This window comes from Leptodactylus fuscus, chromosome 1, assembly GCF_031893055.1.
Source record: "Leptodactylus fuscus isolate aLepFus1 chromosome 1, aLepFus1.hap2, whole genome shotgun sequence".
Taxonomy (NCBI): Eukaryota; Metazoa; Chordata; class Amphibia; order Anura; family Leptodactylidae; genus Leptodactylus; species Leptodactylus fuscus.
This window is the reverse complement of record NC_134265.1, coordinates 276,085,477-276,104,941: the sequence shown is the minus strand read 5'-3', so window position 1 is coordinate 276,104,941 and position 19,465 is coordinate 276,085,477. Positions and strand designations below refer to the sequence as shown.

The 19,465-nt window shown below is 41.1% G+C and overlaps 1 protein-coding gene across 1 annotated transcript in view; it reads left to right on the top strand.

Annotated features, from left to right (window-relative positions):
* ELF2 (E74 like ETS transcription factor 2) overlaps window positions 1-19,465 on the top strand; it is a 70,813-nt gene that overhangs the window by 21,701 nt on the left and 29,647 nt on the right. Inside the window, exons 3-4 of the mRNA XM_075257488.1 lie at window positions 5,356-5,513; window positions 5,838-6,003. Coding sequence (XP_075113589.1) covers window positions 5,439-5,513; window positions 5,838-6,003 — 241 coding nt within the window. The 5' untranslated portion in view covers window positions 5,356-5,438. The remainder of the gene's footprint in view (window positions 1-5,355; window positions 5,514-5,837; window positions 6,004-19,465) is intronic.

Sequence of the window (19,465 nt, the reverse complement as noted above, 5' to 3'; positions counted from 1 at the left end):
TCCAGATCACTGTATACAAAGCTCTTAATGGGAGAAGTTTATTATTTGTGTCTTTTTTGCTAACATATTAGCTTTGTACATCTGTTTTATGAGGTGTATTTCCATGCACCTAGTTTACTAAAAAGACACAAGGTACATAATAAGATTGCATAATAATTTTGTAACAAATCATAAGAGCACATCTGTATTGGGGATTTTGTGTTTTTATTTTCTTACGCTACCTGTGTACTGGATCTGCAAATTATCAGATTTTTAAAACTTTAGCTTTCATTCTGTGTCATGTGGGAGGGGCATAAAATTGAAAAGGAAGATTGAAACAGATTGAATTAGAATTAGCCACATGACGTTAGTTTACCCCTCTGGCAGATCGCAATATGCCTAGGCCAAGGTGTCAGCACTGTTCCACTTTGTATGTCCCTGTAGTTGAGAAAGCAACATCGAACTGGAATGACAGCAAGAGCTATGTGGAGGTGAACCTCTGTATGGAAGGATCTTCTGGTTCGAAGAATATCATAAGTGAAATCGGATGTCGCATCCTAAGCCTAGGGCGTAAAACATTGTTTACACAAACCATTGGATTGGGATCCAGAGTTCCAGCTACAGGTGTTTTATTCACCTCTGCTTTGAAAGGCTATCCTGCTGCACAGCAAGAGGGCGAAGGAGGCTGGAGTGGAGGAATATCCTCTTTCACAATTAATCTTTTTGTTTTGGACACAATGATAGCTGAAGGTTGGTGTGATACCAAATGAACAACACCATGGAGAGGCCTGTTGCTGAGATTTTGGTGTGGGGTGCCATAATGTACAGTAGCTGGACCTTTCTAGCCTTCCTTTGAGTTACACTAACAGCTTAGAACCAGGAGTATGAAAATTTCTCTGAAGTGTCCAAGGAGCCAACAATACCAGGTTGCACATTGCTTGTGTTCAGCCTGCGTGGCCCAAACATGTTACCATGGTCTGTAGTATCTCTGGACTTGTCTCCCATCGAGCACCTCTGGGACATCATTGGTTGCGAATTGTAAATAGAGCTGTCAGCAGTGACTCTTGATGATCTGTGTGCCCAAGTGCATTTATTATGACATAACATTCCTTAGACATCCATCATTAACCACATTGATAGCATGCTAAGGTGTGTAAGTGCATGTACGTCTGTGTGTGACACTCATGCTTGATACTAAATAAATTGAGATGTTTTAATTTTTTTTTATTACCATTTTTTATCTGTGTTGTAGTTTCAGTGTTGAAGAGTGTATAATGAAGCCATTGCATCTGGCAATTCTTATTTACCATATGGCTGTGTTAAGTTTGTTTGGCTTACGGTATGAATCAGAGCCTTCTGTGGTAGGATTTATTTATAGAGCCTTGTGATGTCTGTAGAAGTAGGCGCAAGGACACTTATGAGATATACTGTAGCTTTTATTTACTGTTGAGTTTTCTTCTCACAGAATGGTCTAGTTCACAGACACTTGACCATTAAGAACTGCAACAATATTGCAAGAAAGACACAAATATCTAAAATATCATCACTGTAAGTCACATCATAATAACCAGGCAATTGTGGTTTCAGTGTGACATCTGTTATTTCTTATGGGTCACCGACAGAAAATGAGAGGGAGATAACAAATGGGAAAAACGAAACGGGAGAGGGAAACATTCAGCAGTGTGTAGCGCTGCAAAATCACTGCTGCAAAAGAACTGGTCCGTGGGGTCAGTAGGCATAAATGGCTGACTGCCATTGTGTAAGCAGTAAAAGTGCTCTAATTCAGTAAAAAGGTAGTGATTGAATGCCAATGAAAGTAAATATGTAATGCTGGATTCACATCTGCATTGGAGTCTCCGTAAGAGGACTTTTCTCTCCACCAGTTTCAGTATAAAAATCAGTGGAAATTTGGTGGACCCCAATATAGTTTATAGTTTCCATGGGTAACCACTTTTTAACCTGATGGGGTCTCAGTCTTTCAGGTCTCCATACAGACTTGAACAACGATAGTCCTGAACGCTAGTGTAAACCTAATGTAACAAACTACCGTATCTAATTCATTATACACAGATTTAAATTGTATGATACAATTATACAATTTTCGACCTCCAATTCTGCGACTCTCACCTACAAAAAAAAACAACCAAAATTGGGTAGATTTTGCCCATGGCTCACAAGCAGATTTTTCTGCATATGTACAGATAGATGGCATATAATATCTTAACCAACCTTGCATCTCAATGTATGATAAACAGACTATCGCCAGCACTTCCATTTACTTCAATGGGAATGTCGCAGAAAGCTTATGTACAAAATTTGTCTATCTCTGGAGTTCCCAATGAGGTGAAAGGGAGCGCAGTCCACAACCAGTCACATCCACATTCAGCCTGGCTGCGGTCAACGGGAGAAAGGTCCTGCTGTTTTCACTTTTTGGGACAACCCTCCCTAAAGTATATGCTGTAAGGTGTAGAAAATACCTAAGTAGATCTAACTCCTTTCCCATTAAAGGTGTTGTGCAGGATTAAAAAAAAATGCCCACTGTCTTTTTCTTTGGAAACTTTTATGGATGCAGAATTTTCCTTTTCTATTATTTGTTGTTCTAGTATTTCCTACACTTCTGTACATATATATCAGGTGATATGGACTGCTTGCATAACTTGGCGTATAGGACAGACTGATTTTTTTCCATACCCCCTGACCTCCTCAGGCTGCCACTTTTTAATTTCAGCCATGGATAGGGGAGTACTCCTTTAAGTATATTACATTTATCTTTTAATTTTTCTACAGGTTTTGTTACAGGTTTCTGACATTTGTAGGAAAATTTATTTTAAAGATCTGAACAGGAATACCGTCTAAAGAGAGGACAGGCATAAATAAAAGTTTTTTTTGGGCCTCCCCTTTTGTGGGCCCACTGTGTTCAGGATGACTCACGATTACTTACTGAATTACTTGCTTGGATCACACAAAATGTATTAATGTTGAACAGAGTTCTGTACTTTGCTCTTATTTACTTGAGTGGTTAACAAATGTTATAATACCTGAGAATAGAGCATTGTAGGGTGACCACTGATTGCGACACTGTTGGATTTTTATATATAGGATCAGCATCCAATATACTAATTCATCTTTATTGTCAGATGGCCGCTCCTGGGCTGGAGCAGACAGCCAAGGGCCACCCACATGACAGTAGAAAACCTAATTAGCATATTGAGTGCTAAAGACAGCAGAAATTATTGCTTGAGATTCGTATTTCAGGATGGAAAGCGTACCGTAGTAATTGGTGGAGGTGGTAAAAGTTCCTAAAGGTTATCTGTTTATCTGTCTGTCTTCCTAAGCACACTATCTCTCTGTATTATAAAAATGAATTTCTGTCTGTCTGTTCTCTATTGCAAACCAAACGACTGTAGATACGCGCATCTGCACACAGTACCACACGCCAGAGGATTAGATACGCGCATCTGCACACAGTTCTACACGCCAGAGGATTAGATACATGCGTCTTCACACAATACCACACACCAGAGGATTAGATACACGCCACTGCATACAGTACCACACGGGGGAGGATTAGATATGTGCCTCTGCACACAGTACCACATGCCAGAGGATTAGATACGCGCCTCTCCACACAATACCACATGTTGGAGGATTAGATATGCGCCACTGCACACAATACCACATAGGTGAGGATTAGATACCTGCCTCTGCACACAGTACAACATGGGGGCAGGATTAGATACATGCCACTGCACACAATACCACACGCCAGAAAATTACATCTCAGCACACAGTACCACACACCAGAGGATTAGATACGCGTGTCTGCACACAGTACCACATGCTGTAAGATTAGATATGCACGCCTGCACACAGTTTCACTTGCCAGAGCATTAGATACGCGCCTCTTCACACAATACCACACTGGGGAGGATTAGATACGCGCATCTGCACACAGTACCACACGCCGAAGGATTAGATATGTGCATCTGCATACAGTACCACACCAACAAGGATTAGATATTTGCGTCTAAACACAGTACTACACGAGGAAGGATTAGATACAGCTTTACTCCAGGTATCAATAACAACTGATCACAGGTTTTTCACTGATATACAAAATGAGGTACACATAATCACATGATGCTTATGAACATACACACAAACAACATACAAAATACACCAGTGCAAAATTGGACAATTCTTATGGGGCCACTACACAAACATAAAATGTAATATACCCGTGTGAAGCCGGGTTCTCCCTCTAGTGCTGTATATATATTCTGTGTATTATGTTTGGCATAAGACTGATGTAGCATGACATGGAAATGGCAAACATTTAGCTGCTATACCGGTAATTATCTGTTATAATCGTATCTGACTAATGATCATTTCTTTGCTATTACATACCTGCTTCAAACTGTCAATACTGATAAAGCACCAGAAAAACTAAGTTAAAATTATTTTTAAAAACATAAAAGGATTCCCCATGAAAAGGGGATCCATCAGAAAGGGACTGCAGTCTAATGAGCCCAAAGAAAATTGGTGTACAAGCAGATCAGTTTTGTGCATAGTTATGATACACGCCAAAGAAGAACCACTACGCCCTTTTCACCACTTTTTGGTGGGGATCGAGGTGTGCTGGGGATGCCATGGCCCCTTTCAGATGGTGGATCAGTCCCTGACTGGTATAGATTTCAGTTCTGGTGCAGGGACCTCCCTAGATGTGTTAGAATTATTAAGAGGCCAGGGAATTAATTAAAACCAGCATAGAAAATGGTCATCTTAATATATTCCCTCCAATGTGTTTTTATTACATTTTAATGTGTTTTTTATGTTGGTTGAAAGCCAGCCAAACAAAGGTGTGTATCTCTTATATATCAGCCAGCAGAAAAACCACATAAAATATAAAAAAGCATACAGTATGATCTCAGACTATTAGTATTGCTGCATAAAGGTGGGTTGTAGATCATTTGAGGTCCTGTAGGGTAAGTTCACACGGGGAGCGGAAGGGCGCATTTTGGTTCCACGCGTCACTCTCGGGCCAAAATCCGTTCGCCACGACTGTCGTGGCTTCCCCCTCCGGAGTAGGCTCAAATGAATGGGCTGACTCTGGAGGTTGCTGCCATGAGGCAGATGCTGCGGCTCAACGAGCTGTGGAATCCGCCTAAAGAAAGGGCAGCTCGCTTCTTCCATAGACTACCATTGTGAGGGGGCAGATTATGACATGTATTCCGCGCCATAATCCACCCCCTCTGTGCCCATGTGAACTAGCCCTTACTCATGCATATGCTATCTAGTTCAACATATGTTTTTTTTTGTTTTTGTTTTTACAAAATCCAATTTAAAAATATCAATAACTGCTTCTCCTTTTGTTAGGATCAGTGTGAAAATCTGAGGAACGTGATTCTGGGGGCAACTGGTTAAACAATTCTTTTGCATCTGGAGTCAGGGGATGCAACATGACCTCTGCTGTGGTGGATGGTGGCGGTTCAGTGGGGAGCTATGTCAGCAATGGAGTGGAAAACCAAGAACAGGTGAGGAAAGAAATGAAAATATACTCTCATAGAAGTAAAGTAGTCACATGACTTTCTATATTTGCACTTCATATGAAATATCTGCAATCACTAATCTTCAAAGATAAACGTTGACACTGAAACAAAAAGTCAGATGAACAACATGGCTTTCATTAGTTCTTGAGTCATGACCATCGTAGTGGATCCAATATGTATCTACTCTAATAATAAAAGCAGCATGTTTGGCTCCTATAGCCAGAGATCTTTCTGCTTTCACAACAGAATGGACTTTGAATTGATAAAGGTATATAATTTTTTTCTGTGAAATTGTTTTGGTTTTGACAGGAAGAAGTTCAGGAAACTGAATACCCTGCTGTCATTGTGGAGCCAGTGCCCAGTGCCAGGCTAGAAGAAGGCTATGCTGCTCAGGTTCTGGTGTACGATGATGAGACCTTCATGATGCAAGATGTAGCAGAAGAACAGGAGGTAGAGACTGAAACAGTGGAAATAGGTTGGTGTCACCTACTTTACAAGTCTATTATAGTTATTCAAGCCACATAATAGTAACACACAAATAAAAAAAAACAAAAAAGGGAAATATTTCTATTTGCTTTCCAGATGTTGTGAAGGAGTTAATGTAGGCTTCCCTGGTGGACTAGGATAGTAGAGGGGAATAATTGTGGAATTCCTGGTGGTTTAATGCAGTAGAGGGGGTATTTTCTGGTGGTTTAGGATAAGGGTGGTTCTGGTGATCTAAATTAGTGGAAGGGTTAATGCAGGGTTTGCTAGGGCAGCGAAGCAGTATAAAGCCACTAACCTTGGTATTCCTGGGTAAAGGACAGGCTAATAATATCATCCTGGTAGTCTAGGGTAGTGAAAAGCTTGAAGGGGTTTTACAGCCCAAAGTAGATTTTTCATACTGATGATCTATGATGGACCTCACACAGATCAAATGTTCCAGCACTCTCCAGCCTAGAAGCTGTTGTAGTGGATGAGGATCATGTGAAAAATACTCCTGTTAAAGTAATATAAGTGCCACTGCAGCCCCATCCGCTGTATAGTGTTTACTCCGGAAAATGGTCATCAATATAAAAACTCCTTTTAGGGCCAGGAAAACCCCCTTAGGCTAAGGCCCCACATAGTAGGCTGCAGTGAAAACGTGCTGTGGGAAGAACCGCATCACAGTTTTTCCTGCATCGCTTTTCACAGAAAGTCCACAGAGTTTTCCTTTGCAGACAATCAGCTTAATTTGTACCTATAGGGAAACCGCCAGTGTTTCCGTAGGTATAATTGACATGCTGCAATTTCCAAAACTGCATCGTGCACATATTTCCAAAACTTCACGTATTTTTCTGCAATGTGTGCAAAAATCCACTTTGCAGTGATTTCTTCACTAGTAATGTAGGGTAATCTGAAGTTCATGCTCCCTGCCCTGGTTATCTAGGCTAGTGGAAAGGGTTAATAGCTGAGACTAGTGGTTTATTCTGCTCCCCAGACTCCAGGGATGTCTCCTCTGTTCTGTCTCTTACTGGAAGCTAATTGTGGTGCAGTCATCGTGTTTAGCTTTTCCCCTTTTGCGCTGAACAGATGACACTGATCACAGCAGAGACAAAAGACTCAGCTTTACTATATATATATATATATATATATATATATATATATATTTTTATTTTTATTTTTATTTATTTTTCAGCCCAAATGAAGGTAGAATATTTGTAGAGCTATTACTGGTTGAATAGTTTTAAAGGGATTCAATCATTAAAATGGAATTTCTCCTCCCTAACACATAGGATTAGCTGTAAGAAAGGCTATTCTTCTCCTACCTTTAGAAGTCTTCTCTGCGTCACCATTCTGTAGGTATCGCGGTTTTCTTCGGTATGCTAATGAGTTGTCGCAGCACTAGGGGTGTCCACAGTGCTGCGAGAAAACTCTTCAGCAATGGCCTCTGTCTTCTTCTGGCGTGCCCTCTCCGTAATGTCTTTTTCTGTTGGCTTCTTCTGGCTTTAAATGGCACACATGTGCAGTCGGCTCTGCCATCGGGCAGAGCAGACTGCATGTCTCCAGCCATTTTCTTGTGGCCGCTTACACAAGTGTACTGTGCAAGCGGCCACATGAAAATGGCTGCAGACATGCACAGTCGGCTCTGCCCAACTGACTCTCCATTTAAAGCCAGAAGAAGCCATCGGAAGAAGACATTACGGAGAAGGTGTGCCAGAAGAAGATAGAGGCCGGCGCTGAAGACTTTTGTCGCAGCACTGGGGCCGCCCCCAGTGCTGCGACAAAACTCATTAGCATACGAAAGAAAACCGGTATATTTATAGAACGGCAGTGCGGAGAAGACATCTAAAAGTAGGAGAGGAGTGTTAGGAAGAAAAAAAAATTCTATTTTTAATCATTGAATCCCTTTAAGCTATGTTAACACAGTTGTTGGCTTTCCATTGTTTTCAACTGTCATAGGAAAAAAGGTGTTTATTTAAAAAGTCAACTGATTTCATGAGTTTTTGGCCAGCAATTCTCCTCCGTTTGTGTCCACCGCTTTGGGTATCTCTTTTAATGGAAAAATAATGCATACTACAGTGCTTTTTTTTTCCCATCCAGAAAAAGGAAACATGCTGGAGACAACCATACTGGATTTTTTTTTTCACACGAAAGTTTATCTGTTTTGAGAGGAATTTTTCTTTCTGTTTTTCTGACCCTTTGACAAATTAGAACAACGGATGGACAATAGTAATGTAAACACACACTTGTAAGGTTATTGTTATTACAGTCCGTTGCTGTAATAATTTATTTTTTATTTATTTTTTTTGACCTTCAAGATAAATTGAATTTTTAGGTAGAGACTCTTTCAGAAAATTACAACTGTGTAATTTTAAAGGGGTTGTCTGGGACTAAACGATCTCCCTAATCTAAGCTACCCACCTCAGCCCTGCCTACTTTCGAAATTACACACTGTACCAAAAAGCTATATTTAGCTCGTCACCAATACTAACCCAACCCTCCATCCCATCATACTTACCTGTCTTTTTGTCCGGATCTTCTGGGCACAAGGTGTCACTTCTGGGCAGCCGGCACTACTACTTCTTAATGTCTGCCGGCCACCCACGCCTGTGCAATAGAGTTGGAGTGCCAGCTACTGCGTATGCCCAGAACAAGTGAAGTCTTGTGCCCAGAAGGTCCTGCCCTGAAGATAATTTAAGTATGATGGGGTTGGGGGTCTTAGTTAGTTAGGAAGGACAAGCATTGAGAGGGCTAGTTAGGGAGGGGGTGTGAGAGAGGGAGGGGTAGGGAGTCAGCTCTGAGTGAAGTGCCAGGCATCACGGTAGTTGTAGGAAAACCAAACAGGACGTTACACATGTAAACAAATGCAGAAGATGCTGTGAGCTCCCAAACAAACACAGAAATTACTCAAAACACTGCTAAATGTATTTGTTTGAACTTATTAACCTATTAATCTCCTTAACTGACTCTTTTTTTTTTTTTTTTTTTTTTTTTTTAATTTCATGTGTTCTATCCGATATAAGAGTATGCTTACATGGCTGAATTTGGCGCTGAATTTGAGGTGGATTCTGCCAATTGAATTAAATGGGAGGCAAAAAAATTCCACCTGACTAATACAGATATAGAAAATTCTTCAGTGAAATTTTGTCAAGCCGAAAAATTCAGCTTCAAATTCCTGAAGCTGAATTTTTCTAGCTAGGAAAAATTCTTAAAACTGTTTTTTTAAGCTAGGAAAAAATCCGGCTGTGTGAACATAACTTGGTTCTGTAACAGAGAACAGCATACACATCCATTCATTTCTATGGCACAGTACGCACACCGTAGTTTTTGTGGATCTGTGTGGGGACCATAGGACCAAGCTGCAAAAATGGAGCAAGTCCTATTCCTGTCTGTATTTGCAGACCCTACAGTTGGGAATGGGAGCAGCTGTAGCTGCATACAAGTATGCCAATGTCGACTGTATTTTTAACTGAAATTATTAAGGTAGAACTTCAGCCTATGTTTCTCAACTTTAATATGACACCAGATCCATTGTTCTAAGTTTTCTAATCCCCTAGATATTACTGACTCGCTGCAACCTCTGCTTCCCTGTATTATACAATCACTGGCTTATGTACTGTGGAAGCAGCTGTAGAAAATGCCATGGGGCCCCAAAATGCCAATGGGACCCCATTATAATCTATGGGTTCTGCGGGCTTCCTAGGTAACAGTTTTTTTTTAATGTGTATAGGTTTCAGTTTGGGGGGTCCACAAGCGGACTACCTGAATGGAAACCCAAACCCAGATGTGAACGGGGCCTTAATCTGCCCCATTAAATATTGCCACATCCATAATGACCACATCAATGCAACTATATTGTTGTTTTTCCTGCAAAAGTTAACGTTATAAAAAAAAAAAAAAATCTTAAGAACCATGCCAGAACTGCCATTTTGTTTGTTTACAACTGAAAAAAAGGTTCTAATAAGCAATCAAAAAGTGTTATGTTCCCTAAAATGGCAGGAATTAGCGCATCAAGTTTTCCTGCAAAAATGAAGTCCCTATAGCGTTCTGACAGAAGAATAATGTCGTTATTGGTTCTTGAAAGTGGTGATGTGATAACAAAATTTTTTGTAGAGAAAAGGATTTTTCTATTTAAAAAAGTAAAACAATAAAAAAAATATATCAAAAATTGTATCACTACCTCCTCCAGTCCAGTATTAGTAAATAGGCATTGCTACATTGATTCCAGCACATTTGGAATTTTCTCTCTAGCGTCCACCAGTTAGTTTTGGTTCCTGGTGTGCTATTTAAGCTCTGTAATGTCAGAAGGTCAGTGTTAGGCCGGGGGTGTGATTCAGAGCTCCAGAGACAGCCAGTGTTAGAGCTCCTCCCTGACACCGCCCTTCTGTCAGCACAGATCCAAAACTAACAGCATTGTTTGCTTGGGAACGGTGGGGGCTAGAGAAAAAACTCATACTGTGCCAGAATCACTGGAGCAGAGACTATTAAAGTGTAACTAAACTTTCAGACAATGTTTGATTTCCTGCCAGTATTTGTGTCGTTAACAGATTTTGTAATATACTTTATTAACAGATTTTGGCTCCTTTCTGTGAAATCCTTCATCTCTTTATTCTTTCCCTGGCTTCTGTACTTAGAGCTGTTCCTGCTTCTCACTGAATAATTGTATATAGAGTATCGGGCCATGTAAAATGTACAGTAAGGGAGGGTCACTTCAATTTGTTTTTGTTGTCATATGAAAGAGGAGATTCTCCAGAGGTTTCCAGAGATATCACTGGCTGAAAACACCGTTGGGATTAGGATATATAATTGCAGCTACATAATTATATATATATATATATATATATATATATATATATATATATATATAATATAAATATCCCAATCCCGACTGTGTTTACAATCAGAGATATCGCTAGAAATAATAATAATTATTTTCTCGGCATTTATACAGCCCCGTACTCCAAGCCTATACTCCATGCACAGTTACTCAGTGAGAGGCAGAAACAATTCTCAATACAGAAGCCAGGGAGAGAGTAAAGACATGTACGATTTCACAGTAAGAAGACAATTTATTAATAAAGTATATTACAAAATTTATTAATGACAAAAATACTGCGATGAAATCAAAATTGTCCATGAGTTTAGTTATGTTTTAAGAGATGATAAGAACTTGAATTGGTTGAGGTGGTGAAAGATCCTCTTCAAACAACTTGATAAAGTTATTTGCTGAGTTCATAACTTAATTCATGCTTTATTAACCCTTTCTGACATCCGCCGTAATAGTACAGCAGATGTCGAATATTTAAATATGGCGGCCGCTAAGTACCCGATTAATCGCGGGCATTAAGGCTCTGGTGCCTTGATCAAAGCTGACCGAGGAGCCTTTTTCTCAGCAGCGCATGAGCGCGCCATTTTGGGGAGGATCGCTGGCACCCAAAATGAGATCCAGGAGCGGCGATCCATTAGCATGACAGCCAGCAGCCTATTGAAGCCTCCCAGGCTTGTCTAACGTTTTTTTATTGCAGGCTGCTCTATGCAGCGTTTAATTGAAGTGCCGATATTTTGCAATGCATTAGCATTGTAATGCATTGCATTAGTGATCAGACCCCCTGGGGTTCAAGACCCCCTAGGAGGTCTAATACAGTATGAAAAAAAAGTATTAACTTCAAATGACCCCCCTTTCCATAAAAAAATGGATGGAAACTTTATTTCAATTTTTATACTACTGTATTTTTTTATACAATACATTTTTTTTGCCCAACTTGCATTCTTTTGATTACATTTATAATGTGTTGCACTACCTATGTAGTGTACTTTCTGGCAAGCAGATTATTTGGCTGTGTCTTTGGAAGTAGTGAGAAAACCCAACTGAGTATTCCAAAAGTTATGTAATGGCCTCCTCAGTGCTCCCAGATGTAGTACAATGTTCCATCCATTGCTCCCACATGTAGTAGCCCCAGTTCACCACTGACTCCCTTTGGTATCTGGAGTCACTCAATGCACTTCTGAAGTAAGGATGGCACCTGCGGCAGTGTATGGCATCCATCCTGGGTGAGGGGGTTGTAGTTCTCAGCCATGGTGCGTACGCACACCACAGGTTGAGAGCCACTGATGTAAAGGCATAAGACCCCTGCGATCTTGTTCACAGGGGTTTCGATGCCTTCAAGAGGGGCACCCCTCCCACCAAAACCACTTAGATGCTTCATTCAATCCAGGGTGTTAAGAGTAGATGCCCAAAGCAGTACACCCATGTCTGAGTGTGTGGGAGACCCTGTATTGTTCCACTTCAACTGACAGAAAGCAAATTGTAGCAGAATAAGGCCCATTAGTGACTGATGTAGAAAGTATACTTGACATTTACTAATTGTTTAATGTTACAAAATATAATAATATATAGGCTATAACAAGCCATACAGTACAGTGAACACGGTAATTATAGTGATCGCCCAAATGGTGTATATAAAAATGGCACTATTGCTATTTCAATATCAGGACTGGCTCCATACTAAAGTATTGTTTCAAATACCATAGATATTGGTATAAAACTCAAAAGGCTGGTATCAGTCTATGGGGGTGGGGGATAAACCGTCCATGTTACTCTGGATTTTAACTACAATATCAGAGGGTTTTGGAAGGGAAACCATTTCAGTATTTACAAACAACATTTGTATAGGAAGTCCATGAGGTATAAAAATTAACTCAACTCATCTTTTATAATAAGGTACAATGATCATCCCAGAACTAATTTTATAAATTGTACTGTATAACTTGAAGAAGCAATTTAGAGATCATCGGCTTTGTGTCATGTAACCTCCATACCTATGTCCATACTTCCCAGAATCTGAGTCCCCATTTTTGGTAGTTTTAAAGAGGACTTATCACTACTGTCGCCAACTCCATTTTTTTCATCCTTTTTTTCATCCTTTAGTAGGGAACTCTCCACTGATTCTGGCATTGTTGGAATTTTTTCTCTATCCTCCCCACCATTCCTGAGCTTAGTTCACACGTGAAAAAAGCCTAGCTGATTTTGTCACTGATTTTTCAGCGTCGCTTTTTTTGGACACTGTTTTTTGCATTGGACGCTGTTTTTGACGCTTTTTCGGTCACTGTTTTTTTGAAGCTTTTTTTTTTGCACTACAAAAAAGTACATGATAAAAAAAAGCTAGCAGTTTCAGTCGCTGTTTTTGCCAAAACAGCTGCAAAAATAAGCGACCAAAAACCGCTAGCGTTTTTTCCAGCGCCCCATAGACTCCAATTCATTTTTTCAGGCGTTAAACGCCTGAAGAAAGGTCATGTTGCTTCTTTTTCTGCTAGCAAGCTAGCAGAAAAAAAAAGCTAGCAATTCACATAGGGCTACATTTTATGGAGCTGATTTGGCCGCGAAATCAGCTGTCAAAATCAGCGTCCATGTCCCCGTAGCTTTTGTCTTTAATATACCGTACTGTCAGGTGGGTGGTCTTGTGCCAGGATAGACATTGGGGCATGATTTTGAGTTCTGACACCGTCTTTGGTTGATCAGTGTTAGGGTAAGTTCACACAGAGTTTTTTTTAAATCAATGGGAGCCGCTTGGGTCTTTTTTTCCGGGAGCCGTTTCTTCTGGCTCCCGGAAAAAAGAAGAGAGATGCTCATTCTTCAGGTCGTTTTGCCTCGTGATCATTTTGCCTAATCCGGAGCAGAGTGTGCGGCTGGATGCTGATGCAGTGCAACGGCTTTCAGTTGTGGCTACCTGGCTTTTGGTCCGGAGCCTGAGGCGGCCTCCGCCTCAGGTTCCGGACCAAAAAACTCCGTCTGAACTTACCCTTAGAGAGCTCATAATCCACCCCCTTGCCTGCTTCTACCTAAAACCACTGAATTGACAGTACAAAGCTTAATATCAGGCACCAAACCTGTTTGCACTGCTTGCTTGGAAACAATTGGGGCTATAGAAAAAACTGTGCCAGGATCATTGTAGCGGCACTTATTGTTTGAGTAATTTTTTTGGGCGGAATAATAACCATTATGGCATTCACTGCATGAGATAAATACTTTTATATTTTATTACTTCAGGCATTTCAGATATGCTTATAGAAAAGTTTTTTCTTTATTTTTTGTACATAAAATAGTTAATGGAGTTGTTTTGAATTTTTAGTCCTGCTTCTAGGAATGAACCTACGATCACCAAATATACTGCAGACAGTATTGCAGAAAATTGTCAGTTCACTGATCTATATTAAACAGTAGCTGAGAGGTTAAGTTGCCAAAAGCAGTGCAAACACTAATCAGGTCTGCTAGCCATATATGTCTACTGTGCAAGACAGCCACCCACCCACCAGCTATAACCGCAGTATATTTTGATGGCTTCTCTTAGCCAAACAACACAGTGGGGCAGATTTACCAATACAAATGCAGTAGTCTGTAGTGTAAGACCAGCATATATGCCTTTACACTTTTATTAATGGTTGTATGTGCCTTGTCTGACAAGCAGTGTGACCTAGCAGTAAAGGGGAGTGGCTTATGATGCAACAATGTGAGTCAATGTTTTTCCACAGTTCTGTTACTCTACTCCCTTACCATAGGGAGACTGCAACAATTTTAGCACTTTATTTTTATCCCCTACCTGCGCCGGAACATGTGTGTTCACAGGTGCGTCATGTGTATCCTGGTGCATGTGGCTAAGTATGGCATCCGCACTGAAGCAGAGCGGATGCACTAGCTGCCGGGTCTCTGCTGTACCATGTAGCAGAGACCTGATTAGCATTATCTGTGATCAGAAATTATTCTGATCACGGCCATTATTTAACCACTCACATGCCATGGTTCTCTCGGTCCCTGTGCGACTTGTTCTCTTTAATAAGACTGGTGCACCATTCTTGAAAAATAAAAGTTGTGCTGTGGTTGCTATGGGCATTGAAAACAGTTTTTCTTTGAGATCATTTCATAAATCTCCTTAATATCCTGAGGCTGAAGTGGACGATTTGGCCGACTATCAGACCATGAGATACTACAAACGGCTGTTTAATGTTAGAACTGTGTTGTATCTATACACCACTACTACAGCCCCCTGTGCATGTTGCTATAATTATACTGACATAGATCACACTGGTCTATTGAAAACACCACACCATAAGGGCTTGTTCACACGCGGCAAAAGGGGTCGGATTTTGGCACTGAATCCACGTCCGAATCTGCCCCTCACAATAGCGGTCTATGTAGACTGCTAGCTTCCTTTTTTCCCTTGAGCGGTATGTTCCTGCTCATGAAAAAAAATTAAGCGAGCTGCCCTTTCTTCAGGCAGATTCCACGGCTGATTCAGCCCCGGCGTCCACTTCGCGGCAGCACCCTCTGGACTAAGCCCATTCGTTTGGGCCTACTCCGGAGCGGGAAGTCGCGACTGTCGGAAGTCGCAGCAGGCGCATTTTTTTTTTTTTTTAAATGTAGATTGTGAGCCCCACATAGAGCTCACAACGTACATTTTTTCCTATCAGTATGTCTTTTTTGGAATATGGGATGGAAATCCATGCAAACACGGGGAGAACATACAAACTCCTTGCAGATGGTTTTATGCCCTTGGCGGGATTTGAACACCAGGACTCCAGCGCTGCAAGGCTGCAGTGCTAACCACTGAGCCACCGTGTGGCCCCCCAAGGAGAAAGCAGCAGGCGCATTTTAGTACTATTCTTCCCGTGTCAAAATCAGGACCAAAATACGCGGCGCTAATCCCCGTGTGAACTAGCCCTATAAGTGTTTTCAGTAGACCAGTGAGACCTGTGTTAGCATGATCATACCGGTAGATAGATACAACGCACCTCTACTATTAAGACTATATACTAACTGGAGAACTCCATAAAGTACAAGCAGGGTAGTGATATCCGCATGATCACTGATGGAACCTACAATTGAGGGAGTTGTGAGCAATTCATTTGAGAACTTGCATACCCCTTCTTACATATGATATGCTGGTGATATATCCTAGTCACTGATATAAACTGAAGTGATGTGGCGCTTATAATATAGTGTCCAGTGCACGCTTGTTCAGCCCTACATAGCAGGTGCCTAAAATAAATAATAGTCTGAAGGGAAAAGAAATATACACACCTCTATCCTTCTCATTAAGACAGATGGCACTGATAATTATTGAATAAACAGTGTTTTTATGAGGTCTAGTCGGGCTGTTTTTTCTTGCTTTTTTTTTTTACTTAGACAAATAGCTTTTTCTACCTTCACTCCCCAGGGGGGTCTTACTGTACTGATAGCAGAAGTGACAGCGGATCAGATTACAGCTGGCATTTTTCTAACACTGGCTAAAAATTAAAAGCCGTAAGTGACTGCTTGCTCTGGACAACTGTTTCACCTACTACTTGACTAAATATATCCTCTACCTAGACTGACTGTGCTGAAACACCTTTATTAGTGTATGTGTGACAATGAGAGCCTTGATTCGTGCACTTCTCTTAGATGAATGAGTAAGAGATTACAGTACATTTATTGTGTCTACTCCTGGCTTACTAAACATGCTTATCTCCCTGTTTCCCCATCACGCCTGTGACGTGTACGGCAGTATTTTGCACTAAGTATATGCAGATTTGTGGTGTTTTGGATAAAAAGCGATCAAAGCAATCTGATATCCCCAAAATCGTACTGACCTATAGAATACAGCTGACATGTCAATTTTGGTTACACAGTGAACACCATAAAAACAAAGCCTATAAAAAAAAAAGTTGCACAACTGCAGTTTATCTCCAATTCCAATTTTTTTTCTAGCTTCCCAGTACATCATACGGACTAAATGGTACTAAAATAAGGTACAATTTCTGCCGCAAACATTAAGTCCTCATATGAACGAAAAAACAAAAAATTGCCCCTGGCGGAATGGGGATAAATAAAAAGTGTGTTAGAATATAAGAAACTTTGTAATATACCTTATGACAGTGAACTGTTTTTTTCTGTACTTATTAAGCTGTTTCCTCTTCCTTATCTTCAATCTGACTCCTTATTTAGCCTGCCACACAGAACTATATGGAGAAGGGAGGGGGGAGTAGGAGGTTCCTGCCAGCTGGTTAATTGTTGTCTCATTCTGTGCACTGGTTGTAAAATACTCTATACTCAGGTGAATTCTTACTCACTTGTTGACCCATAAGGTAATATTATTGGAGAACTCAGCTTCTCATAAAAACATGGACATTTATTAAAGTCTTCATGCAAAAATAGATACAGTAAAAAATTTCCAGAATAACAGAAATATCCTACAATGTCTCATTAGCTTCCATCATGGGAGAAGCTCATTTGAATGGGCTTGAAAAGTCTTCAGCCGTGTGCGCAAGAGATCCACCTGACGCTGGGTTCACACCAGCGCCTGAACTCCGTTTTCAGGTTTCCGTCTTCTGCATGCAGAAGACGGAAACCTGTCATGCCGAGTCCGGCCATAAGCACCGGTTATGCTCTCCGCGGCAAAACCGTTTTGTTTTTTTTTTAAACCGAACACAGAGTCGAACATGCAGTACTCTGTGTCCAGTTTAAAAAAAACGGTTTCGCCGCGGAGCGCATAAAACGCTCACCGGCGCTCACAGCCGGACTCGGCATGACAGGTTTCCGTCTTCTGCATGCAGAAGACGGTAACCTGAAAACTGAGTTCAGGCGCTGGTGTGAACCCAGCGTCAGGTGGATCTCTTGCAGTTCCATCTTAGCTCATGTTTGATCATCTGTGTCTTGGCCTCTGTGGGATGGTCCTGATGTCTCTTAAGGTGTCATAGAAAGACAGGCAGACCCAGACGTGTGTCTGAATCATTTAAATTCATGAGAAGGGGCGTTACCCGTCATCCTTAAACTCAATACAACTGTATTTGGGAAATACTAAAATAAGTGTACCCTTACCACACCTATGTATAGAACTGTGCTGTCAGCAGAATAGACTTTACAATATTTATGGCCTATAAAGGTTATCTAATAATATTTGACACTGGTAGCCTGTTATCTACGAGCCTAGCAGTGCTAAAAGAGCACAGATTGTAGCAACAACAATTATTTGAGTATCTTTTCTAGCAGCATCTTCCTCCCCCTTCCCCTCTTCATAGATTTATATGTAGAAAGTAACTCAGCCTGAAAAGTGCAGAAGAAAACCTGTTTCTTTAATAAGATATATTACAAAGTTTCTTATACCTGTCACCTGCACTTACTTGCACCTGCAATTCTAATGTGTCACTTTATGTGGTAACAACTTTGGAATGCTTTAATGTGGCTAAAAGGTGCAAAATCTAATTTACAGAGCCCCTAATGTACCGGTATAATGGAATCCCCCCTCTCAAAAAAGTAACCCCATTTAGGAAACTAGGAATTTATCAAAGGTTACAGTGAGAATTTTGATCCAATAGCTGTTCCACAGATTTTATTAAAGGGATCCTATCATTCAATCACATTTTTTTCTCATTAACACGTCGGAATAGCCTTAAGAAAGGCTAGTCTTCTCCTACCCTTCGTTGTCTTCTCCGCACCACCGTTCGCTTGAAAATCCGTTTTCTGTCGGTATGTAAATGAGTTCTCTCGCAGCACTGGGGGCGGGCCCCAGCGCTCAAACAGTACTGGGGGCGTCCCCAATGCTGCCAAAGAACTCTCCAGCACCACCTCCATCTTCTTCTGGAACGAGGTCTTCACCGCGTCTTCTTCTGGCGGTGGCTTGTAACTTCTAGGCCTCGGGACTAGGGAAAGCTGACTGCGCATGCCCGCTGGCCACGAGAAAGTGGCCGCTAACAATACTGTGGAAGCGGCCATTTTTCTTGTGGCCGCGGGCATGCTCAGTGGGCTTTGCCCTAGGCACGAGGCGTAGAAGTTACAAGCCACCGCCGGAAGAAGAGACGGTGAAGACCTCGTTCCAGAAGAAGATGGAGGCGGTGCTGGAAAGTTCTCTGGTAGCATTGGGGACGCCCCATTGCTGTTTGAGCACTGGGGCCCGCCCCCAGAGCTGCGAGAGAACTCATTTACATACAAAAAAAAACGGATTTTCAAGAGAACGGCGGCGCGGAGAATACAAAGAAGGGTAGGAGAAGACTAGCCTTTCTTAAGGCTATTCTGACATGTTAATTAGAAGAAATTGTGATTGAATGATAGGATCCCTTTAACTATGGGGCACGGAATTGACCTTTTTTTTCCCCCCATGAACCTGTTGCTTTAGAACCAAATTTTTCATTTTCACAACGGGTTAAAGGAGAAAAAACACTCCAGTTTTTTTCATATATGGAAATAGATATTAAGGCACAGAAGACGAGGAGCGCAGTTAGGGTTTTGGAGGGTATAATCATTATGGGTTGTCATGATGATGTCAGTGCAGTGGAAAGTACCAAGAAGGGACCTTCTTTTGGAAATTGTACCCCTTAAAAAATTATCAAGGAGTACAGTTATTTCAACTCCATAAATGCTTATCAAGAAAAAATGCACAGTGGATGTAAATTGAAATTTTGCCAGACATTTGCTATTTTAGTGTCTGATATGTCATGCCTGCCCA